General features: G+C 41.1%; 1 protein-coding gene across 1 annotated transcript in view; it reads left to right on the top strand.

The window, feature by feature from the left end:
• The first annotated feature begins 1384 nt into the window (after window positions 1-1384).
• The window catches only part of Tnks2 (tankyrase 2), a 67914-nt gene continuing 43431 nt past the window's right edge, over window positions 1385-25867 (top strand). Inside the window, 8 exon segments of the mRNA XM_059253755.1 lie at window positions 1385-1681; window positions 1684-2041; window positions 15969-16193; window positions 17915-18010; window positions 19906-19942; window positions 20908-20983; window positions 21326-21420; window positions 23527-23593. Coding sequence (XP_059109738.1) covers window positions 1385-1681; window positions 1684-2041; window positions 15969-16193; window positions 17915-18010; window positions 19906-19942; window positions 20908-20983; window positions 21326-21420; window positions 23527-23593 — 1251 coding nt within the window.

Genomic DNA, 25867 nt, shown 5'->3' with positions numbered 1-25867 from the left:
TGAGTTCAATTCCCAGCAACCACATGGTGGCTCATAACCCTCTGTACTGAGATCTGGTGCCCTCTTCTGGCCTGCAGGCATACATGCAAGCAGAACACTGTATACATAATAAATAAATCTTAAAAAAAAAAAAAAAAAAAAGATGATTCTAATTTGTCCTATCTCTCCAACATTTGTTATTTTCTGTTTGTTTGCTTTAGAGTAACCATCCTAAAATGATTTTCAACTGCATTTCTCTAGAAATCATATACAATTTTTTTTTAATGTTAGGGGTGGGTGGGAGGTGGATCAGTAGGTAAAGTGTTTGCTGTGCCAGCATGATGTTGCTTAAGATACACATATTGGAAGGAAATACGTAAGCAGAAATTACTTTTAAAAACTAATGATAATTGGGAATATATTTGTCAAGTAGATGAAGAAAAACGAGACATTATCATATTAGTAGTGTTCTAATCCTTAGGTATGTTCATGAATGTTCATTTTATTAATATGCATCAATTTAAATTTACACTAAATAGCCTAAAAACATTATAGGATAAACATATATAACAATGCTCTCATTTACTAAAATGCTCAAAAAAGTGTACCCTGCTTTTCTCCCACAGCAGTGAGTCAACACTCCCAAACAAAAACTGGATTTCCTGAAAAACAGGTTAAGTCAATTCACAGGGGGAAATGCTTGTCAGCATGACAAAGGCCAGCACTTTTATGAAAGCAAAATCTATATATATCTTTCTTTCGGGTTCCTGAAACAAGATCATACCCAAAGACGTTACTACTACCTTAAACACAAAAATAAATTGTGCGCTTGTATTCTTTGATCACGGGGAGAAAAAAAAAGAACTTCAGAAAACTTTCTTGATGTGCATGCTCGGTGTACCGGGACCTCGGCCACATCCGGTAACAATACTGATTTATATATAGATTCTCTAGTCAGCACTGAGCTAATAATTTACTATGGGAAATGTAGCTAATCAGAGCCACCCCCGCCCGCAAGTGTTGCTTTAGAATTGAGATTAACTTTCATCGCTTTCTTGATTTAGGGCCGTTCATCCAAACTTCTCAATAAGAGCAACGGGTCCATCTCTGAGAAGAGGCTTATTAAGAAAAACAAAAGCAGATGTGGAAGGTTAAGTGAAGAAACACTGTAAAGAAAACGGGCGAGGGAGGGAGGAGAGAGCAGGAATCTCCCAGGGGAAGGTATGGAAACAAAAATACAGAAATTTTCCACACTGAAACTTCCAAAAGAAAATGCATGCCCGGAACAAAACTTGCCAGGGTTCATTTCCAGTACACGAGCAATGAAACTCATCTTGGGAGGTCTATGCTTTCAGAAAAAGAAAAAGCGGCAAGCCCTCCCGTTTTCAGCAGAGCCTCCGTAAAGATGGCGGTGGGTCGAAGCCCCTTCCTTCTCTTCCCGCAACCAAAGGCCCTCGCGGCACATTTCCCACAAACCCCTCCGCGCGGCCCCGCTCGCCCAGGCCGGCCCGGCCGGAGCGCAGCCATTGCGCACGCGCGTGCTCACGTCACGCGCGCTCCCAGGCCCCGAGCGAGCTGGCAGGAGCGGTCTCGGCTGCTTCCGCCGCCGCGTCGCTCCAGGGCTCGGCGGGCGGGTTCGCGCTGCCTCCGCCGCGGTGGGGCAGCCGGGGGTCACGGAGTCGAGCAGGGGGCGCGCGGCGGCGCGGCCATGGGACTGCGCCAGCTCTGGTGACAGCGGGGAGCCAAGCGGCCCGGGCCCTGAGCGCGTCTCCTGCGGGGGGCCTCGCCCTCCTGCTCGCGGGGCCGGGGCTCCTGCTGCCTTTGCTGGCGCTGCTGCTGGCGGCGGCGGCGGCCAGGATCATGTCTGGCGGCCGCCGCTGCGCCGGCGGGGGCGCGGCCTGCGCGAGCGCGGTGGCCGAGGCCGTGGAGCCGGCTGCCCGCGAGCTGTTCGAGGCTTGCCGCAACGGGGACGTGGAGCGAGTGAAGAGGCTGGTGACGCCCGAGAAGGTGAACAGCCGCGACACGGCGGGCAGGAAGTCCACCCCGCTCCACTTCGCCGCAGGTAAACGCCGGCCCCGCGGCGCCTCCCGCACGCCCCCACCTGCAGGCTGGGGCTTGCAGGCCGCAAGCCACGCAGCCCTGCCCTGTCTCCGACCTTTCCCCGGGGCTCTCACCGTGGCCGTCTCGCTCTCCCCTCTCGGGGGCTCGTGATTAGGGGTGGGGTGAGCGTGCTCTCGGGAAGTTGTTGTTATGGTATGGGTTTTTTGTTGTTGTTTGTGTGTGTGGTCTGTTGGGGGTGGGGGGAGATGCTTTGTTTTGTTTTACTGTATCAACAATACCTGCACCGACTTCCGGTCTTGCTACCCTGAAGGGCTTCGGCACACAAGAAAGGCTTCGGCAGACCTTGTGATTTGAAAGAGTAATGAGCTCAACAATTCACCCTTCTTTGCAAGTTCCACCGTAACTCTTACCAATCTTAAGTTCTAGCGGCCTTCGTAAACGGTGAAAATGTAATTTAGGAGTTGTTTTATTGGGTATTGACTCATTAGAGTTAATTGGTTTAGGTTTCTGGAGAGACTAAAACCGGAAATAGGCAGGTTTGGGAGACCTGAGCTCTACTTAGGCTGAGTGTGGGTGGCCTCTGCCACACACACGCACAAGTTGGGGTGGAAAGTAAGTGAGAGACAAGATAGGACAAGCACTTGAGCTTCGATCTAGGATTTTAAGATTCATTTTGAGTCATCCTGAGATTTATTTTAGATAGTTTGAAGTTAGTTTTAACTACTGGGTTCTCTTTATGATACCAGAGCGCTAAAGTTTGTCGAGTTATTTAAAATAGCCAGGGATGGGGCCAGCTTATTGACTAAACCTTTTACGCTTCTCATGTTAAGGACAGATTAACTTTTTAACCTTGTGAACCTCGGGTAATCGAAAAAGGTCCTCATGGCTTGGTAACATTTGCTATAGTCTGCATCAAGATTGTTTAGCAGTTCTTTTTAAAAAGAAACATTTTGAGTTACTGTTGTTCCTTTGGGGCAGGAATGATGGACAGAAGAACATGGAAAAGATTTCCTTGTTCGCAGACATTGCTTTTACAGTTTTACCAATTGTAGTCTGTTTGCTGTGACCTGCCCCCATTTTCAAATGAATCATGTTTCCTTAATTGAGTGCCCCTTTGGGAGACTTTCTAAGAGGTGAAAGTTTGGGGAAACCACAGTTGGGCGAACTGGGAACGCCTGTGGCGCTGGGAAGAAGAGCACTGGAGCCAGATCTCTGGTAGAGTGTTGCCTTTCTTCGGCGAATTGGAATTGTCCTGCTTGACCATTTAGCCAGCCTATTTGGCAAACGGTCACAACCAACTGCTCCATAATCCAAAGGGGTAATGTTACTTAGATTATGTTCACTTGATAAAAATAGCCAAGGACGATCTTAGTTGCCACCTTTCAAGAATCAAGAATTTGATGTATTAGTGAGTTCATGTCTGAAAATAGTAGTATTTAGAGATGTGGGTTTATGGTGTGACCTTGTTGCTCCTAGACCATCCCATCCTCAGTTCTTCCCCAATATACCCCTCCTCCACCCCAAGGATGGACTCTAAGGCCTTGCCCATGCTAAACAAGTGTTCTGCCACCGAGTGGGGTAGAGTATACCCAGCCCTTGGCCCAACATGTCAAAGCATATTTTTACATGTATTTTATATTGTTTGTCCAGGTTGAAGTGGAAATTTAAATAGCATGGGGACCAACTCACCACTCATGGTTCACCTGTATAGACAGTTTCAGGTTGTAAAAATAAGAAATTAAGATATAAAAAACACATCATAAAATAATTTCTAAGGAGGCTAGGGAGGTGGCTCAGGGGATAAAGTACTTGCCTTGAAAATATGAGGACTTGAGTTCAGATCCCCAGCACCCACATTAAAACAACAACAACCCATTGTTTTGATGCATGCCTATGATCCCAGCTCTAGGAGGTGGAAGAAGGAGGATCCTTGGGGCTTACTGGCCAGCCCTTAGTCAGTGAGCCCCAGGGTCAATGCAAGACCCTGTCTGAGAAAGTAAGATTGGAGAGCCATAGATGAAGATGCCTGACCTGGCACACCTGCACACACACGTGTATATGCCATACACACAGAACAATACAAATGATTACTAAAGAAATGATAGTCAATCACAGTTTTGAAAGTCCTGCATTTAAACCCTAGAAAATAAGGAGGTTTTTAAAAGATGGCTTTGTAATTTTGGGTTTTTTTTGTTGTTGTTGTTGTTGTTGTTGTTCGGGTGATTGGTTGGTTGGTTTTTTTGAAACAAGGTTTCTCTATGTAACAGCCCTGACTCTCCTGGAACTCCATTTGTAGACCAAGCTGGCCTTGAACTCACAGAGATCTGTCTGCCTCTGCCCCCCTAGTTCTGGGATTAAAGGCATGTGATACCACCACCGACTGGTTTTGTAAATTTTTTAAATCCAAATTATTAGATTAATTCTGTTTTCCTTGGCTGGGTATGGAACTCAGTACCTTGACCCTACTAGACACATTTGCTACTGCTGAGCTACTCAGTCCTATTTATTTTTTTTTTTTTTTATTTATTTATTTTTTTTTTTTGGTTTTTCGAGACAGGGTTTCTCTGTGTAGCTTTGCGCCTTTCCTGGAACTCACTTGGTAGCCCAGGCTGGCCTCGAACTCACAGAGATCCGCCTGGCTCTGCCTCCCGAGTGCTGGGATTAAAGGCGTGCGCCACCACCGCCCGGCCAGTCCTATTTATTTTTAAGTAAGTATGCCCACCCACATTTTCTTTGTGGGTAGTGAGTTACCATTTTTTGTTTATGTAAGCATACTGTTGGACGCTAGGTCTGTGGTCTATAGGTGGTGGTACTTGGTAATTGCCTGACCAAGCAGTTACTTATGTTTGTATTTTATAGGGTTGGAGAAGCAACCTCATTTTTAAAAAAATTAAAATAGCCAATTAAAGTTTAGAGGTTTAATTGAGCAGGAAAGGCATGCTTTGTCAGTAGGAATGAGAGGTGTGAATGCTACAGAAAATGAAAAATGTTTTTGTCTTTCCTTGCACACAGCTCAAAAAAAAAAAAAATTCCAGCCCCCTGAAATACTTTTGGAGTATGCAGAAAAGTGTCAGTCAGTAGAGGAAAATGTAAAATGACTAAGGTTTAAGAAATTCATGTATGGGCTGGAGAGATGGCTCAGTGGTTAAGAGCACTGACTTCTCTTCCAGAGGACCCCGGTTCAATTCCCAGCACCCACATGGCAGCTAACAACTGTCTGTAACTCCAGGATCTGACACCCTCACATAGACATACATGCAGGCAAAATATCAATGCAAATAAAATAAAAATAAATTAATTTTAAAAATCCAGGCTTGTAGATAGATGTTGGATAGAAAGACAATACATATGCTGTGCTTGAAGAATGAAAAGTTGAAAATAAATGTGCATCTATAGTTCTATCCAAGAAATGTAACAATGTTTTGATTTGTAGTATGTTACTGGTACCCATTTTGAGCTGGTTAGATTCAGTTAGAATCATCCAATATATGAACTGCTTAGGAGGGGATTTTTTTTCCCATAGGAAGAAAGTAGAGTAAGAGCATCTAGAATTTATCATACAGGCAATAGATAGAAAACTGGATTTCTAAAGACAAAAGAAGACTGGACCATGTTCACATATTTGCAAGAGTCTTTAGGAAGAGTGAGTGGATATGGCTGGTGTAGGGTGTAGCTTCAGCTATAGTAGGAGAAAGGTTACAAGGAGTTAAGTAGCCATTTCTGTTCACCTGTGGATCTAGTTGGAAGTATCAGAACATGGGGTTGCTTGGCATCTTTGAAAGGCATACAGGATTTCTGCATAAAGTAGGCAGTTTGACTGACAGGTCATTCATTCTTTGGTATAGAAAAGTAGGATAGCAGTTGTCTCAATTCAAGTTTTTGACATGTCACCTACAAACAATATGATGACTTCTGTCATTTTTATTGTTTGCCAAAACAATACCCTTAAAAATCTCAAAAACCGGCTGGAGAGACAGCTCAGTGGTTATGAACACTAACTGCTCTTCCAGAGGACCTGGTTCAATTCCCAGCACTCACATGGCAGCTCACAACTGCCAGTTCCAGGGGACCTGACACCCTCACACAGACATACATGCAGGCAAAACACCAGTGCACATAAAATAAAAATAAATAAATTGTTAAAAATCTCAACCAGCCAGGTGTGGTGGTGCATGCCTTTAATCCTAGCAATTAGAGGACAGAGGCAGGCGAATCTCTTGAGTTCAAGGCCAGCCTGGTCTACAGAGTGAGTTCAAGGACAGCCAGGACTTAAACAGAAAAAACAAATCTCAAAAACCTTTAATACCATTTCTTTTTTTATATTTTATTATATATATATATCTTATATATATTTATATTATTATATATTTTATTATATATATATATATGTCTGTATATGTGCATGTACCTGAGGTTAGGGACATTCCCTGGAGCTGGAGTTCCAAGCTCATTTGGTAAGCTACCTGATGTGGATGCTGGGAATTGAACTTGGGTCTTCTGCAAGAACAGTACATGTTCTTAACCACTGAGCCATCTCTCCGGACCCTTTAATATTATTTCTAACATTATAATCATGAGTGATGCACTAAGTGTATCCACACTCTTTGCCTGAGACTACAATTGTACATTATTATTTTCAAGATGGGGTTTTGATTCAGGAATTAAATCTTACAACAGAAACTCCAATATTGATTAGTCTGCTCAATAGTTCAGTCTTTTGATTTACTCCATCTTGTAATGTGAGATCTTAGCTATAGCATTTGCCTTGACTCTTCCTGGACCTAGAGTGGAGAGCTGGCTTCAGTAACTTCTACCTTGGAGTACTCTTCTGGTTGCTCCCTTAATTCAGATAGTCAGGGTTTTATTGCCTCACAGCCTAGGACAGTCTTTTCTACATTGCTTCTAGTCTGGCTGCATAGTGTACCTGCTCCAAGTCAAGGTGGACAAAGCCCTCTTCCTTTTATTCCTTATTCTAAAGAAATTTAAGATGGAGGTTGACATTGACTCTTAAGATATGTCTACTCTTGTTCTACCTTGCCAGTGAGAACAGATTGGAAGGTAGCTGTAAAGCATTCCCCTTCCCACAAGAAATTGCTACTTATCAGAAGTACTTTTTATCATTCTTGAGAACCTAAGAATGAGAATTTCATCAGAGATTATTCCTTGAGAAATTGGAAAACATCTTTTTATTGTTGTCTATTTTATTTTATTTTTTGAGGCTAGATCACATGTAACCTGGTTGACTTATTAAACTCTTGATCCCTCTGCCTTTGCCTCTGAAATACTGAGGTTCGAGGTATGGGTACCATGCCTGGCTGTGATGCATCTTAGATGGATATGTTTTCCCAGCAGTGGGAAGTTTATTGAAAATACCTCTGAGGCTATCTAAATAATAACCTTTAGTGCAGTGGTTCTCTTGGGTGTTTTTTTTTTTTTTGGTTTGGTTTTTTTTTTTTTTTTTTTTTTTTTTTTTTTTTTTTTGGAGACAGTTTCTCTGTGTAGTTTTAATTCCTGTCCTGGATCTCGCTCTGTAGACCAGGCTAGCCTCAAACTCACAGAGATCTGCCTGGCTCTGCCTCCTGAGTACTGGGATTAAAGGCATGCACCACCACTGCCTGGCCAGTGCAGTGGTTCTCAACCTGTGGGTTGCATTTAGGGTCAGACGACCCTTTCACAGGAGTTGCGTATCAGATATCTACATTACAATTCATAACAGTAGCAAAAGTACAGTTATGAAGTAGCAATGAACATATCTTAAGAGTCAATGCCAACCTCCATCTTAAATTTCTCTAGAATAAGGAATAAAAGGAAGAGGGCTTTGTCCACCTTGACTTGGAGCAGGTTGGGGGTCACCACAACATGGGGAACTGTATTAAAGGGTTGCAGCATTAGGAAAGTTGAGGACCACTTCTTTAGTGTTAGAATGTGGCTTCAAATGTTTGAATTTTCAGGCTCTTGATCTTGAGCAGTATAGCAAATTTCACTTACATGTATTATAGTTTTTCCATGTGTCTTTAAAAGCATGCCGATCTCAGGGCTGAAGAGATGGCTCAGAGGTTAAGAGCACTGACTGCTCTTCTAGAGGTCCTGAGTTCAATTCCCAGCACCCACATGGTGGCTCACAACCACCTAATGAGATCTGGTGCCCTCTTCTGGTGTGCAGGCATACATGCAAATAGAATACTGTATACATAGTAAATAAATAAATCTTTTTTTAAAAAAAAAGCATGCCAATCTCTACTATCAGTCTCCAAACTGATTTTCAACACAGTGATAGCTAGGGAATCATGTTGATAGAAATCTATCATTGACATAGAAGACATCAGTGTTGTGGAATAATGTTAGCTATGTAGATCTACTCACTCACTCCACTTATTCTAACTGTGTCTCCTCAGGTAAAACTGTACTCGGTGTCCCTTTAATTCTGGCTTCAAGCAGCCCTCTTCTCAGTGGGATTTTGCCAGGTAGTTACAACTTGACCTTCAGCTAGGTCACCAGCGCTTTGGAACAGGTATCTTCCCAGTTGACACTATTTCCTGTAACAGTAGCAACAATACATCCTCCTTTAGCTCTTGTTATACTCACTAAGTTCTTCTTTTAGTGAGAATTGGCCTTTATGTCCCCATCTTTATCAATGATTGTTACCAGTGAAGAAATAGGGATCCTTCTTCTAAAGGTGGTGTATTAAATGACTTTACAGTGAAGAGCAATACTTAACTAATTTTTCCTCATTCTCATTCTTTTCTTTTACTCTCCAATTTAGGAAGCCTTTTCTCAAAGCATTTCCTCCAGATGAGTACTGAATGGATGAGAGAGGGACAGTAGGAGAAGACAGCATCCCTAAAGCCAAGGCAGTGGTAACAGAGTCAGACCGAAAAGCAGTAAAATCACTGTCTCCTTCAAACTTTCCTTTTTGGCTCTCAGTACCATTTCTAGTTTTCATTCTTAGCTTCCTTTCTCATACCCTGGTATATTAATTAAGCAAAATTAACAAACTATTAAACACCTCATCCTCTGAAGGACTCCAGGAAAATAATGATGAACTAAGACATTCACAGCTCTCAATTCTTGTGGAATTAGCATCCAGGAGCTGGGTTTGGTGGTACATACATGTTGGTAATCTCAGCCCTAGGAAGCTGAGGTAGGAGGGTCTTGAATTTGAAGCTAGCCAGATGCTTACTGAGACACTGTATACAGAGAAAGATAGATGATACAGACTAGGTTAGTAAACCATGTATTAGTAAGTGCCAAAACCCTGCTGTGAACAGCAAAGACACAATCCCTGCTCTTACAGGACTTTCATCTTAGTAAAGAAGACAGCCAACCAGTGTTAGGTGATAACAGATGGGCACAATGGAGGATGGTCAGAGGTGGCCTTGTTTGGGTGGTGACTTTTAAATGGACAACAATAAATGAGGGTTGTTCATTCAAAAGAAGAGCTTTCTGAGTGGACAGACAGCATTTACTAAATCCCCAACATACTTGACAAACTCAAAGGAAGCTGGATCACAGTTAGGAGAGGGAAGAGGGCATGAAACAGTGCCAAAGGGCAGTGTTCATCCAAGATTCTTCATGATTCACTATAGAGTATTTGACTGTTAGTCCGAGTACCCATGGGAAGCAGGTGAATTGTTTTAAACAGTAATGTCATATGATGGAGTTATTTGTTGTTTTGTTGGTTTGTTTTGTTTTTGTGGGCGGTTGTGTTTTATGGGGGAGTGTTTGCAGAGTCACTAAGCACAGGGTACCTTCATATTTGTAATCCTTCTGCCTTAACCTCCCAAGGACAGAGACGATTGACACGTGACCCAGAACTGAGGTATGACGTGAAAGAGTCATGCACCTCTTTGTTGATTATTTCCCCAGGATTCTAGTTTGCTTCCTGTTGTTGTGATAAAATACCATGACCAAAAGCAACTTTGGGAGAAGAGAGTTGATTTGGCTTACGCTTCTCCATCACAGTTGCTCGAGAAGGGACGTGAGGACAGGAACTAAAACAGAAGCTGTGGAGGAATGGTGTACGAGCTTGCTCTACACAGCTCCTTCAGCTAGCTTTTTTATACAACCCAGGACCACCTGCCCAGGGGTGGCCTCCCACATCAATCACCAATCAAGAAAATGCCCTATAGACTCTGGAGGCCAGTCTGATGGAAGCTCTTTCTCAATTGATTCCCCCATAACTCTAGGTTGTGTCGAGTTGATAAAAACCTAACCAGCATCCTAAGTGTCCTTCACAGTATGTAGTGTCTAACAGTTTGTTGATATTTGCTGGATTGTTATATCATAGTATTAGAAAATAGATAAAGAAGAAAAACTATAAAGAACAGCTCTGTTCTGATGTGTGCTGCCATAAAGACTGTTGAAAGTAGAAATGAGAAGGCCACTTCTGAAAAAGAAACGGTTGAAGGCCAGAGGTTGGGGTGATTGAAATAGGGCAGTGTCGGTGGAAGTATGGAAAAGCTGAGGACATGTTGAGCTAGAGATAGATACCTTTGAAGGATCAAGATGAAACATTCTAGAACTTAGGTGACAAGTTTAGACTGGAGATTCCAGCTTGAAGGCTATGTATCTAGGTGATATTTATGGCCATAGGGATAGATACAATCATCTAAAAATAGGATAGGAAACTTGAGTCATACAGAATCCCAGTATTTAGATATTAGGGAGAGGAGACAAGCCCCTGGGAGATAATGATTTGTCCAAAAGAACAACTCCTTGTTATTATTTTATCTTCATTTGTATGGGTGTTTCGGCTACTTGTGTGTCTGTGTAATACATGGCACACATGCACCTAGTGCCTGCCTGCACAGGGTGTCAGGTTCCATGGAGCTGGAGTTGTGCATGCTTGTAAACCACCATGAGGGTGCTGGGAATTGAACCCAGGTCCTCTGGAAAGAGCAGTAAGTGCTCTGTTTTGTTTTGGGTTTTGAGACAGGGTTTTTCTGTGGGACGGTCGCAGTCAGTGCTCTAACTTGCTGAGCCATCTTTCCAGCCCCCAGAAGTTCAGCTCTTTGTCAGTGTCACACAGCTTTCCCTCATCTCCATTGATGACCCTCTGTTACTCAGGCCAAACCTCAGTGTCCTGCATGACTCCTCTCAGTCCCACCCACTTTCGCTCTTTCTCACCACCTTACCTTATTCTCACCCCACATCTAACCCATCAGGAAGTTATGCTGCCTCTTTCTACCCCAGAGTATCCAGAATGTGCCACCCATCATTCTGAGCAGTACTCTCGGGTTATGATACAAGTCATCATAGTCTCTCATCTTTTTACCCTACTTAGCCCCTAACACAGCAGCCAGATTAGTATAAGACATATCTTGTAACTTACCAGCTCAAAACCCTGCAGTGACTCCCATTTTCCATGGTGTGTGTGTATATATATATACATTTTTTTTTTAAAGGCGAACTTGGTAGTCTTCAGGTTTGACCTGGCGTCTTTATCCGTCCTTCCTGCTGCTTTACTTCCTGTTCTGTCACTCCTTTTTCACTGTTGTACCCACTGTTGGCCAGTAAGTCGGGTCTTTGTCAGTATGTTAGTGGTAGCTACAGAGACCACCATATCCAGTTTTGCAGTCTTCTCCCACATGTGCTTTAAGCACTCCTCAGCCTGCTCTTTTTTTTCATTGCCTCTTAACATACTTATTTTTTTATGTTTATGGTCTTCCCACATACCAATAAAAAAAGAAGTTCCTCAAATGCAGAAATTTGGTGAGCCAGAGAAAAGGTTTTGAAGTTAAGAGCACTTGATTCTCTTGCAGAGGACCTGGGTTCATTACCAGCACCCATAGGTGACTCACAACCATCTATAACTACAATTCAGGAGGTCCAAAGCCCTCTTCCAATTTCCAAGGGCCCCTATGTACACACACACACACACACACACAACACATAAATTTTTTTTTTTAAGGCAGAGATTTAGTTTGTTTACTGATTTGTCATATACACCAGAAAAGTATCTGGCACATAGTTGATATTTTCTTATCATTTGTTAAATGAATGAATGGGATAGGAATAAGACCTGGATCATGACTCCTTAAACTCTTTGGAGAAAGGATTTCAAGCAGGAAAGACTAGTGAGCTGTTGAATATTGCTGGCGTGTCTAGTCAAATCCTTTGGATTTGGGAATGTGGCCATTGTAAGTGCCCTTGTCCAAAGGAACTGTGAGAAAGAAGCAGCAGCTGGCTGAATTTGAGAAAAGAAAAGGGGGTGAACCCTACAGATTGGGTTATGCGGGAGCAGAGCTGAGAATGTGAGTTCAGGAAGAAGACTTTCCATGAGACGAAGAAAGGAGTGTGTTGATGGAGTACAGGAAGAGCCAAGATCTTGAGAAAGATTGTAGGTACACTTCCCGCCATATAACAAAACATCAGTGTTCTCTAGTTAGCTTCATTAATATTCATGCCCGACTTTATGGCCAGAACTCCAAAATGACGGTCTCCAGCTTGGACCAATTTCCGGAGTTTAGGATCCACAGAACGAACCTACTACTTACTGGGCATTTGTCCCATGAGCACTTCTACTGGGATAAAACACCATGACTTGTTACACAGAGAAACCCTGTCCAAAAACAAACAAACAAAAAAACCACCATGACTGCTGGGCAGTGGTGGCGCATGCCTTTAATCCCAGCACTCGGGAGGCAGAGACAGGAGGATCTCTGTGAGTTCGAGGCCAGCCTGGGCGACAGAGTGAGTTCCAGGACAGGCTCCAAAGCTACACAGAACAATCCTGTCTAAACAAAACAAAATACCATGACCAAAAGCAGCTTGGGAGGGAAAGGGTTTATTTTGTTTACCCTTCCACATCACTGTTCATCACTGAAGGAAGTCAAGGCAGGAACCTGGAGGCAGAACTGAGGCATAGGCCATGAAGAATTGTGCTGCTTCGTTATAGCACTGCAGCTCAGGGGTGTGGCACTACATACAATGGCCTGGGCCCTCATCAATCACGAAGAAAATGTCCTACAGGTGCCTACAGCCAGATCTTGGGGAGGCAGTTTCTCAATTGAAGTTTCCTCCTTTCAGATGATTCTAGCTTGTGTCACATTGGCAAAAAGCTAGCCAGCACACTCACAAACCCTGTTTTATTCTGTATCTCATTTGAGAATCTGCTTACTGTGTTAGTCACGGGAGACTATCATTTTCTTTTCTTTCTCTCTTTAGTTATTTATAGTGTCATGTGCAGTAGTAAAAAGATTGAGAAATCACTCAGCTGTCTAGATCAGATGGAACTAGTTAAATTTTGATATTCCAATAAAGAAAGTGTTTACAAATAGAAATTAATTTCTAGGGTATCACTAGATTTTAATTTAAAAAAGGAATATGCAAATAGCACCTTTCAAAAATATTGGTAGGGATATGAGTAGAAATGTGTGCAAAAAGCAATAATCAAAAAGGAATGTGTGAGAGGCTGGGAATAGAAACGGAAGGAAAGCCTCAGTATGTGAATGTAACCTGGCTTAACAACTAAGTCTGCCTTACCGTGTGCACTCAGCACATGTCACAGGAATTGGAACAGTAACCATGTCAGATCTTGACTTAGCTATCTCCTGTCTCTGTAGTCCTTCCATTTATCTACATACCACCAAAGTGATCTTCCTAAACAAAACTTAGGGCTGTTGATGTGCTATACTAGTATTGTTCAGACTTTCTCCGGTGGCTCAAAGACACAAGAGTATTTTCTTTTGAGTCTTTGTGAAAGAGAGAAAGGCAACTCTGAGTGTCAGCTATGTGCCAGCATTGGGTATTTGACAATAACCATGGCATAAATTTATTGGATCATAAAAAGGATTTAATTGAAATCCGCTGTCTGAAAAATACAAGTCTGTAGGACAGAGTCCAAACACTGCCTTGTGAGTCATGTAGATCTTTCCAAACTGCCCTCTGATTATTTAAGTATTATGTATCCTAGCTGTCATAAAGGATTTGTTCTTTTATCTCTAAAAGCAGATACATGGTTTCTTCTTGCACTGCAGTGTGTTTTCCTCAAGTTGTGTCCTTGTTGAGAGAGAGAATCTAGCTACAAAGAAAAAGCTGTTGGTAGAGTGTTCACCTAGCATCGAAAAGCTCTGGGTTTGATTCCCAGCACCACACAACAGGACATGGTGGCGCACTTGGGAGGAGCAGGAGGATCAAAAGTTTAAGGTCATACTTGGTTACATAGCAAATTCATGGGTAGGTAGCATGGGCTATAAAAACCAAAGGGATAGGGCAGGCTAGGGAGATACTCAGTGGTAGAAACACTTGCTGTGCACATTTAAGAACCAAAGTTTAGATGCCAGCACTCAACATTTAAAAAGAAAAACAAACAAGCAGGCTTAGTTGTGCTTGCCCTGATAATCTCAGTGCTGTGGGGGAGCAGAGGAGGCCGGCTGGTCACTAGCTTTGCTTAGCTCTGGGGTCAGGGACAGGCCCTTGCTTTGGGGAAATAAAGAAGGGAGTGACATCCAGTGTCTTGACCTCCATGCATGGTACATGTGCATACACACACACACACACACACACACACACACACACTACTCATCTTCCTCACCAAAAGATACTGAACCCCCCCACCTGCCCCAAAAACCCAGCTGACTTCCTCAGTGCTGTTTGTTCATTCGCAGTCAGTTTCCTATCCACCTGGAAAGACCATTCCATTCTTTTGATCTACATCAGATTACATTCAGACTTAATGATTCTAAGAATATTATGGAGAAACTTCAGAAGACTGAGGAGTTGAGGTTTTTCCCTGTCTCATCACACACACAGGTATCTCCATCACCTGCTTTAACATATGCCCCATATCCTTTCATTCACAGTTAATTTTTAAAGGTATTGAGTATTAATAGTATAAGAATGATAGGAGATAATATTTCATTGGTACTAAATTATTCTGTAAACCAGAAAAATCATTACCAGATGTGATAGTTTGAATGTAATTGGTCCCCATAATCTCAGGGAGTGGCACTACCAGGAGGTGTGGCTTTGTTGAAGTAGGTATGGTCTTGTTGGAGGAAGTGTGTCCCTGTGAAGGGGAGCTTTGAGGTCGCATATATGCTCAAGATAACCACCCAATGTCTCAGGTCACTCCCTCTTGCCTGCAAGTGAAGATGTACCAGCACCATGTCTGCCTGCACACTTCCATGCTCCCCTCCATGTTGATAATGGACTAAATCTCTGAAACTGTAAGCTGCCACCTCAATTATATGCTTTCCTTTATAAGAGTTGCGATGGTTGTGGCATCTCTTTACAGCAATAAAAACGCTAGCTAAGACACCAGACCTTTTTGCTTCACTTGGTTTGGTGATGCCTGAGCAGACTGGCACCTAAATAAAGAAGGACGCCTACCTAGAAAGAAGTTGTTTGTGTTGTGCAAATAGCAAAATAAAGATGTATATTTCACCTCTGTCATCATGTAAGCAAGTACAAGCTGTAAGCTGGTCTTATTTTGTTGTTTCCTCATGGTCCCCCACTGGAGCAGAAAGGGATTCTATAAGACTTTTAAGTCTGCCACTTCTTTATTAGGTACTCATTTACATACTTAGGTTACATACATGGAGTGTCTGAAAATGTATGCACACTAAATATGCAGAATTTGGTATTTACAATTGGAAATGCCATCATATAGTTGGAATCATTTGGGGTTTTAGCCTTTGCCCTGCGCCTCCCCACCCCAATCATCTCTGAACTTAGTAGCAGCAGCAGCTAAGGCTCTCAACCACTTAGGTTGTGTGGGCTGCTTAGCAGAGGGAGAGACCTTGAGCTTAACCATTAAGGTTAGTTGTATATATTTCGGGTTATCTTTTCAACAGTTCTTGAATTGTTGATCTTGTTATTTTTTCATCCTAAAACATTTTAGCATGGCTTGTCATCCTAAAACATTTTAGCATGGCTTGTCGTTTTCCTTGGTAAATTTAAATGTGGGCAATTGGCTTTCTTTCTAGGTTTTGGACGGAAAGATGTGGTTGAATATCTGCTTCAGAATGGTGCAAATGTGCAAGCACGTGATGATGGGGGTCTTATTCCCCTTCATAATGCATGCTCTTTTGGTCACGCCGAAGTCGTCAATCTCCTTTTGCAACATGGTGCAGACCCAAATGCTCGAGATAATTGGAATTATACTCCTCTTCATGAAGCAGCTATTAAAGGAAAAATTGATGTTTGCATTGGTAAGCTTGTATTTCTTTTTCAGAATTTTCTAGAAAATGTAACTATTCTAAATCTAGTTTTGAATCTAATTTGTTAATGTTGTCTTTGTACTAGGCTGAACTTATATTTAAATCTGTTCATGATTTAATCTAACCTTTTTTTTTTCCTCCAGGCTTCAGTCTAACCATTCTTTATTGAATGTCTTTTCTTAAAATCTTAAAATTCTTTGAGAAAAAAAAATCATTCTCTAGAAACTTGTGTTCTCTTGAGAGATAAGATGCTCAACAAACCAAATAAAGGCAGCCGAGCATGGTGGCTTTTAGTTCCAGCACTCAGGAGGCAGAAGTAGGTGGATCTCTCAGTTCAAGGCCAGCCTGGTCTACAGAACAAGTTCCAGGACAGCCAGGGGTACATAGTGAAATCCTGTCTCTAAAAATCAAAACAAAACAAAAGAACCAAATAAAGCCATGGTGGAAATGAACATTGAGTATTAGAGAATAATGGTGTAAGTTAGTATGCTGGTTAGGTTTTATCACCTAGACACCAAGTAGAGTCACCTGGCAAGACTGCACCCCAATTGAGGATTGCCTCCTTACATTGGCATTTTCTTAATTGATGTAGGCAGGCTCAGCCCATCGTGGGCAGTGCCTTCCTAGGCAGGTGAGCCTGAGCTGTGTAAGAAAAGTAGCTAAGCAAGACAGTAAGCAGTGTTCCTCATTGTCTCTGCTGCAGTTCCTGCCCTTAGGTTCCTGCCTCAGCTTCCCTTGATGATAGAGTGTAACCTGTAAGCCAAATAAACCCTTTCTTCCCCAAGTTTCTGTTGGTCATGGTTTTATCCCAGTAACAAAAACCTAACTGGAACAGTCAGCCAGAATCAGGTCTCAAAGCTCAACTTTCTGGCATCTTTGTACTGGAAAAATGTGGGAAAACAGAAAGGGGCCTTATTAAGAACTCTGGTTGTGGTTTGAGGGTCTTGTTGTAACTATATAGGCCCTGTTCGGTAATTGCCTGAATCAGCCTTGACCTCTCCGTTCTTCAAAAAACTTTTTATTTTTTTCCTTCTGTGTGTGCAAGTGCACACAAATGCATGCTTGTATTCACATAGGTTTTAAATCCTACAGCTTTTTGCCTGGACTACACAGCTTTAGGCATTTCATAATAGAGGAATCTTTCTAGCATAGACAGTGCTCCTTTGCAACAAGAAAAGCTTTCAAGCCAGCTTTCCCTTTTCCCCTGCATACTTCTTATCGTCCTTCATCACCTGTCAACAGTGATAAAAATAGCTAAGAAAAAAAACTTAAATTGAATGAGAAAACTTAGCGTGCTCTTAGTGTAATAAATAATTGAATATGTTACATTTTCTTAAATTTAAACATTTACCATATTATTAGTATACAAACAGTCTTTAAATAATTTTGAGAATTCTGTACTGGGACTTTTGTTTTAAATTTATTTTGTTGTTGTTATTATTATTATTATTATTGTATGTGTCTATGTGATGTAGAGGACATTTTTGCCAAGACACGTGTGGAGGTCAGAGAACAACCCTGTGGACTTGTATCTCTTTTTCCACCTTTAGATGGATTCTAGGATTTGAACTTGGATTGTGAGGTTTGCATAGCAAATGCCTTTACCAATGAGACATCTCATGGTCCCTGTACCAGAACTATTAAAAAACTGATTTATTAACTCAGATTGCCATGATCACCATTTTGAAAGGTAGTGTTGCTATTTTTTACAGTACTCTTACAGCATGGAGCTGAGCCAACCATTCGAAATACAGATGGAAGGACAGCGTTGGATTTAGCAGACCCATCTGCCAAAGCTGTACTGACCGGTAAGTCTGCGTACACTTTGCTTATTCCAGGAAGAGTACAAATACTTACTGGGCTAGGTAGACGCACTGTCTCATGGAGTTAATGACCTCAAGTAGAATTTGTAAACAGTGTAGTTCACTTATTTTGCTGTCGGTGGGGAGTTTAATTTGATTCTTGTCTAAAATAGAAAAAAAAAATTTTCCTTTCAAATTTATGTTTAAGTTTGTCATTGTATAGGTGGCAGGATGTGATAAACTTGTGTTGCTTCAGGTAGTATGTTTTTAAAACATCCCCACGTTTTTCAGACAGTTAATGTACTCCTTTTTATACCGTGTTTTTTTTTTGTGTGTGTGTGTGTGTATTTATATATGTGTGTATGTTTTGTTTTTGTTTTTAAGGAATCCTTTCAAAAAGCACTAATTTTCTTCTAGTTATTTCAATTCAAGATTTGGGACACATTTCAGTACCGTGGTATGGCTGTCTTAACTATAATTCATTTCCTTGTCATCTGTTGGCATGAGTTCAGCTCTAGTTTAAGCTAGTGGGCTTGGTTGGAGCTGTATCTACTCTATGTGTTTCTGCCTTTACCCAGTATGCTGTCTAGTTTAAGTAACTGTCATTATTTGTTGGATTCTTTTTTATAAATATTTAATTTTATATGTATGTGTGCCTGTAACTGTTTAGAATTAGGTCTGATCTAAAAGGCAGAATCCTGAGGTTTGGCTGTACTGTGAGCCTTTGTACTTAGACTCTGATATTTCTTCTGGCATTGCTAAGAAAATTTAGACTAGTCCCTGAAGATTTCTGGAAATGTGAGTTGTCATTGTGACTATCAATTCTGTTTGTTCAATTCTGTGTTTGTTTCCTCCTTTACTATTCTCTTATTCTGTGCCTTGATCAATCAATATAAATTCAGTATAGGCTGCAGTGTAGATATTCTTACTGCAAATCTTTACCTTAACTTAAATTTTACTAATTTTTTAAATAGTTTTGTTTGTATTCATTTGTAAATATAAAAACTGTTCCCATAAAATATTATATAATCAATCCTTTTTATTTTATTATAAAGTAATGTTAAATAAAAATCATTATAAATTTAGACTCATAAAGATGTTAGTGACTATGTTCAATTAGTGATTCTGTAGAAGATTTCATCAGCTTTATAATGTTACTATGTAAGGATTTTGGTGTGTGTATGTCTGTCTGGTGTTGGAGGTTTTGTTTGGTTGGTTTGGTTTGAATTGGGTTTTTCAATGGTTCTGGGAATTGAACTCAGAGCTTCCTGTGTACCAAGCAAGTTCTCTACAATTGTACTGTTGAGTAGCACTCCCCGATTGGTTTTGAATGAAGTGGTGGCAGCTGTGCCGGGCTGCCCCCATCTCCACTGCAAGCATAGTGTACTTGTTTTAGGAGAAAAGGGAAGTGTACTGGTGGCTCCACTCTGTGTGGTCAGCTTTGGCAGTACTTCTTTCTGGACCTTGCTTTATCTGTGCATACTGTTTTCATGGTTGTTGTGGTCATACGTTCTGTAACATTGAATCATTCTTTTTCATTGTACTAGCAAAGGCATTCCATGTTTAAACTGCACTGATATTATTTTGATTAAGTACTTTATAATTCTTAGGAGTTTATTTCTAGATTGATCTAGACTGATTGAACAAAGGCCTGGGTTTAATCACCAGTAAAACACACACACACACACACACACACACACACACACACACACACACACACAAACTTAGGTAAAGCAGATGATGATTCACATGGGACAAATATCAGAATTGGAGAAACTGGTTAAAAAAACAAACAAGTTTTAGAAGTTTTGATGTTTAGTGGGCATCTTTATGCATAAAACTATCACTGAGGGTTTTTTTAAATTTTCTGATCTTTTTTTCCCTTACCCTCTAATTCACAGGTGACTATAAGAAAGATGAACTCTTGGAAAGTGCCAGGTGTGTACTACTGTTATGTATATGTGCCATGAAAACTTCACAGTGAGGGGATGGAAAGATGGCTCAGGGATTAGGACCGCTTGATATTCTTGCAGAGGACCTGGGTTCGGTTCCCAGCACCCACAAGACAGCTCACAACCATCTGTAACTCTAGTTCCAGAGGTTCCTATACCCACTCCTGACCTCTTTGGGCTCCAGACAGAGTTTTTCTATGTAGCTTTGGAGCCTGTCCTGGAACTTGCTTTGTAGATCAAGCTGGCCTCAAACTCAGAGATCCACCTGCCTCTGCCTCCTGAGTGCTGGGATCAAAGGTGTGTGCCACCACCACCCAGCTAAAAATAAATCTTTAAAAAGCAAGTTTTTGCTAGATGTAGTGGTGGACACCTTTAATCCCAGCATTCCAGAGGCAAAGGCAGGTAGATCTCTATGAGGGGATGGAGAGGGACTCAGTGGTTAGGAGCACTTGATGCTCTTGCAAAGGACCCGAGTTTAGTTCCTGGTACCCATATCAGAGGGCTTAAAACTACCCTTAACTTCAGTTCCAGGAGTCTCTGGTGCCTCTGACCTCTGTGGGCAGCGCACATTAGCATGTATGTGTACGCACACGCATGCACACGTGCACACACACAAACATATTTAAAAAGAATAAAAATATTTAAAAAGAAAACAGATTTCACTGTGAATCTCTGGTTGTTCATCCCCACTCCCGAAATGTGTTAGTGACCCACACTTGTAATCTCCATCCATGGGAGGCAGAGTCAGTAAGCCTACTATGAGTTCAGGATAGCTCGAGCTACATAAAGAGTTCTAGGACAGACAGTCTGTGCTACAGAATGTAACAGACCTTTTCTTTTTTAAAAAAAAGTTGTTTTTTAATGCCATAAGCATCCTTTAAGGAAGACTTTGTTTTAATGGTCTCAATACATGGTATAAGCTACTGATAGATTTTTTTGGTGTGTTTCTAGGAGTGGCAATGAGGAAAAAATGATGGCTTTGCTTACACCATTGAACGTCAACTGCCATGCAAGTGATGGCAGAAAGGTACTGGCTTAAGATTCTTTTTTGTCATCTAGTGATAGGAGTGTATGTTTATCATAAATTAAAACATGTAAAGAGAGTTCTAGTGTTTTCTTTTTAAATAGAAATTGAGATTCTTAAACTTAATAAAACGCATTGGTAATGAACATTTGTCTCTGTATGCAATAGTGAACTTTAAACTTTTATGTATGCTTTCTATATATGTTAATTTTATAAAACCAAAATGATCGTTTATTGGCAATGAAGTCATAGTTAGATTTTGTTTTATGTTTGAGTTTTTATGTTTTCAGACATTTTATGCAGCCATTATATGAATTTCATTAGTTTATTTGGTTACTATTTCAGTCAACTCCGTTGCATTTGGCAGCAGGATACAACAGAGTAAAGATTGTGCAACTGTTACTGCAGCATGGAGCTGATGTCCACGCTAAAGACAAAGGGTAAGCTTTGAACAAAAGTGAAGTCTTGTTAAGAGTCCTTGTAACACACTATCTCCTTAACGAAAGCACTTCCCTGGTGCTGTTTAAGCAAATCGTTCGTGTTTATTGAGCTTTTATAAGATGCAGGTTGTTCTGAGCACCATAGGGATTATAAAGCGTTAAGCCTACCACTCGTACATTATAATTTATAGCTTGTGAAAGATGCCTCATAAATTTGAGTGGTAAGTAGAGATTCATGGATGGAGTTATTAGAAAAATCTTTTAGAAGATGTATGCTCCACCCATATCTTCAGAGCAGGGTGTGATACCACATGTCTATAATCCTATAACTTGGAAAGGTATCATCAGAAGACTCAGCAGTTCAAGAGCATCTTTAACTACATAGCAAGCAGTTCTGGGCTATATGGAATCTAGACTCCAAAATAAATGAATAAACAAATAGAAAGCAGAGTTTAGGGAATGTGATTCTATAGGAAAATGTAGGTAGTACATTTAAGAAGTAGTAACCAAGCCAACTTTGACACAGGCATGTAATCCCAGCTCCTTGGGGCCGGGATGAGGCCTGCCTGGGGCAATTTTGTCAGATATTCATACCACCCAACCCCCCACCCCTGGTGAAAGAAGGTAAATGTAGCTCAGTGGTAGGACTTTTGTTTTAACATGCACAAAGGCCTGGGTTCGCTCACCGTAACACACACACACACACACACACACACACACACACACACACACACAAACTTGGATAAAGCAGATGATGATGATGATGATGATGATGATGATTCACATGGGACAAATATCAGAATTGGAGAAACTGGTTAAAAAAAAACAAGTTTTAGAAGTTTTGATGTTATTAGCATAAGAAATTCAACTTTGTTCTTTAGTCTTAAGCATTTTATGATCTGAAAGGAAGAACTGTTGTTTTATCCTCAAAGGAACTTGAGAGGTGCATTATGGGATAATACATGTTGGATTAGTTGGGGAAAGAGGAGACTAGAAGAAGAAGAGCAGTAGCTAAGAGTGAGCACTGTGGAGCTTCTATACAGCTAAGATCTCTAGCCGTGATTGAGGGAAAATGAAAAGGAAGGCAGAGACATACTGCAGTGTAATCACAGAGATAGCGAAGATCTGGATGTCAAGCAAGAGAGGAGTAGAGGAAATTACGTCCTGAAACATGTTAGGCCCACAGCACACATACTGACGTGTAGGAGGGAAATGACTTGGCAGAAAACATTATGCTAACTTTCAGAGCTCTTGGTTTTATGAGAATGGAAATTCAAGCAGCAGTATTTAGTGAGTGGCAGAAAAATTGGTATTCAGCAAGGAGAGAGCTGTGTATTACCAGAAGCTGCTCCGGCAGTGCTTGTACGAGTCATAATGCTGATCCCAAGGAGAGGGAGAAGCTTAAAGGTAGAAGCCAGAAGTTCTTCCATTACATTACAAAGGAATTTGGCCTCAGTTTACTAAGAACTATATGGCATTTATCTTAGAGAAGTTCAAAAGATGTTTCAAAGAAGACCTAGCTAGTATTCAGAATAAATCTGAAAAAGATATGTAAATGTGAGCCAGAGCAACAGAAGGAAGGAAAGCTGTACCTGGGAACCATACATGTGCAGACACACAAGGAATTACAAGGCCAGAGAAGCTCAGAACCTTGTGTGTGTCATGCTAACTTAGAACCAGATGCCCAACTTTAATCCCAACACTGGGAACTCAGAAGCAGGTAGATGTCTGTGAGTTCAGGACCAGCCTGGTCTACAGAGTGAGTTCCAGGCCAGCCAAAGCTGCATAGTGAGACCTCATCTAAGGAAATAATAAAAAATTAGAACCATCTCTTCAAAGCAAGGATGAACAATGATATTAAAACAAGAATGCCTATAAGGGATTTACCTTTATAAAAATCTGGCTAATGCTTAGAGAATAAATTGGTTTAGTGGTTGTTTCAGAAATAAAGTTTGTAACATTATGTAAGCCCTAACTATAACCAATAGTAGTGGTGGGGAGAGAAGGAATATGGATTTGAAAGAGACTCGGGAATTACAGTTTGAAGATTGTAGACTTAGGGACTATGTTGTAATAATAGGCTTTTTTTCCCTCATCTTATTGTAGTGATCTGGTTCCATTACACAATGCTTGTTCTTACGGTCATTATGAAGTAACTGAACTTCTGGTCAAGGTTAGTTCTTTTGTGCCTTATTTTCTATAATTACATAAAATGATTTGAAATGCATGCTGTTTCTGGCTTATTCTTTGTTCTAGGTGCTTGGTAGAAAGCGGGAATAATCGTAACATACAGATTATTGATAAGCTAGCCTTTGCCTTTAGAATTTTGAGATACCATGCAATGTCAAATATAAAGTAGCACTAAAGAGGTCATACTAAAGTGTTACTGAAGTGAGAGATCAGGGACTTACCAGAATAAGATTGAAAATACATACAGAGGTCCTGGGCAAGCACCAGGTTGACAACCCTTGCTGAAGAGTCTGGCTAACAGAAGACATTCATTCAGCGACTGCATCTATGACCAGAACACTCACTGTACCTAGGAACAGAGGGTACCAAGTCACATCCTTGAGTTAAATAATGAACTATGGCATCAGCACACATAAAAATAGCAAGGGTTGGCACAAGCAAGATGTCTTAGTGGATAAAGCCCCTGCTGCCTAGCCTGGTGACCTCAGTTTAATCCCCTGGGGTCCGCATGGTAAGAGAAACCAACTCCTTCAAGTTGTCTTCTGACCTCTGCATGTGTACTGTGGCACATGCATGTGTGTGCACACAGTAATTTAATTTGACAATAAATTTACTGTTTTGGTTTGGGTTTTTTGTTTGTTTTTGTTTTTTGAGACATAAAAGCATGTGCCACCACCGGTTGGCTGACAATGTACTTTGTAAAAAAAAAAAAAAGAAAAAAGAAAAGAAAAGAAAATTAAAGAATAACACGTTTGGCACTTGTCTTTAATCTCAGCACTCTAGAGGCAGAGGCAGGTAGATTTTCAATGATTTTGAGGCCAACCTGGTCTGCATAGTGAGTTCTAAGCCAGCCAGGTATACATAGTGAGACCCAGTATCAAAGTATCACAAATAAATAAATGTTTTTTAAAAGACAGCAAGGCATTTTCTCAACTTTCATCTTTGTATCCTCGTAAGTTCAAAAAAGCAAGTAGCCTGATCTGAGGAGGGGAAATTCTGTCAGATTCATAACTAAGCAGCCCTGCCAAGAGTTGACTGCTATTCTTCCTTGAGGGGATGTCAGAAACTCTAACAGACTGCCAGAAAGTTCGTCTGTATCTTTGTGATTCAGGTTTTAATGTTGTCTTGATACAGAATTAGAGAATATAAAGCTAATTGTTTTTCTGGTTTTAACTCTTGTTTATTTTTCTTTGTGCGTGTGGAAGGGGGGGCAGTTAAGTGCATAAAAATATAATTGGGAGTGGAAGTAGAATCCAGTGTAAAGCTCCATAGCTTCAGAATGAGAGTGCTCTAGCTATACCCATTCATTGAGACTGTATGGCTTTGGGTCTGGCTAGTCTTACTGAATAATATTTTTATTTGTGAATTGTTTACAATAAAGTTTTGACCATTAAAAAATTAGAAAGACTGGATGGTGGTGGCTCATCCCTTTAATCCAGTACTCAGGAGGCAGAGGCTGGCGGATCTCTGCAGGACAGCCAGGGCTACACAGAGAAACCCTGTCTTGGAAAACAAAAACCAAACAAAACAGGAATTAGAAAGGATACTATTGGTGAAATTGTTAAGGCCACTCCACGTAATTAAAAGGGAGATTTATTTAATGGCATAACTTACAAATGAAGGGATAGGTAGGTTGCGTGTTCTGGGAAAGACGCAGCACAGTCCAGCAGTGTTCTGGAGAACTCTCCTCGGTCTCTCTCTAGGTCTCTCTCTAGCGTCCAGGGTCCAAGAAGGAAGGCATGATAGTTACCTTGTAGGCACGAAGCCTCAATAGGAGTTGGAACTTCCAGACCAAAGCTGGAATGGCTACTCACTACAGGATATATAAAAGTTGGCGGGTTGACATGAAGCTTGTAAGATAAATGTGAACAGCTTTGGTTGAAGCCAGTGTGATCAAATTTAATAAGATTCAACAAAAAGACCTAAGTTCACAAAAATAGTGCACGAGATGTGATGTTTTAAAAATTCTAGAGTTTGGAGGCTAGAGAGGTGGTTGGGTTAAGAGCATATACAATCTTGCAGAAGACCAGAGTTTGGATTCCAGCACCCACACTGTACACCTCTAACAGCCTGTTAACTCCAGCTCCAGGAGATCTAACTACCTCTTCTGGCCTCCAGAGGCCTTGCACTGATGCACGTAATCAAAATTTAAAAAAAAAAAATTAGCCCTGCCCCCCCAGAAAAAAAAATCTGGAGTTTTGAAGTTGCCTAAGTATATTGTGTAATGTTAGCTATTTGGAAGGCTACCTTCATTCTG

This window comes from Peromyscus eremicus, chromosome 1 (genome assembly GCF_949786415.1).
Source record: "Peromyscus eremicus chromosome 1, PerEre_H2_v1, whole genome shotgun sequence".
In the NCBI taxonomy this organism is placed as follows: Eukaryota; Metazoa; Chordata; class Mammalia; order Rodentia; family Cricetidae; genus Peromyscus; species Peromyscus eremicus.
The sequence above is the reverse complement of the archived record's forward strand: the minus strand, read 5'-3'. Positions and strand labels throughout refer to the sequence as shown.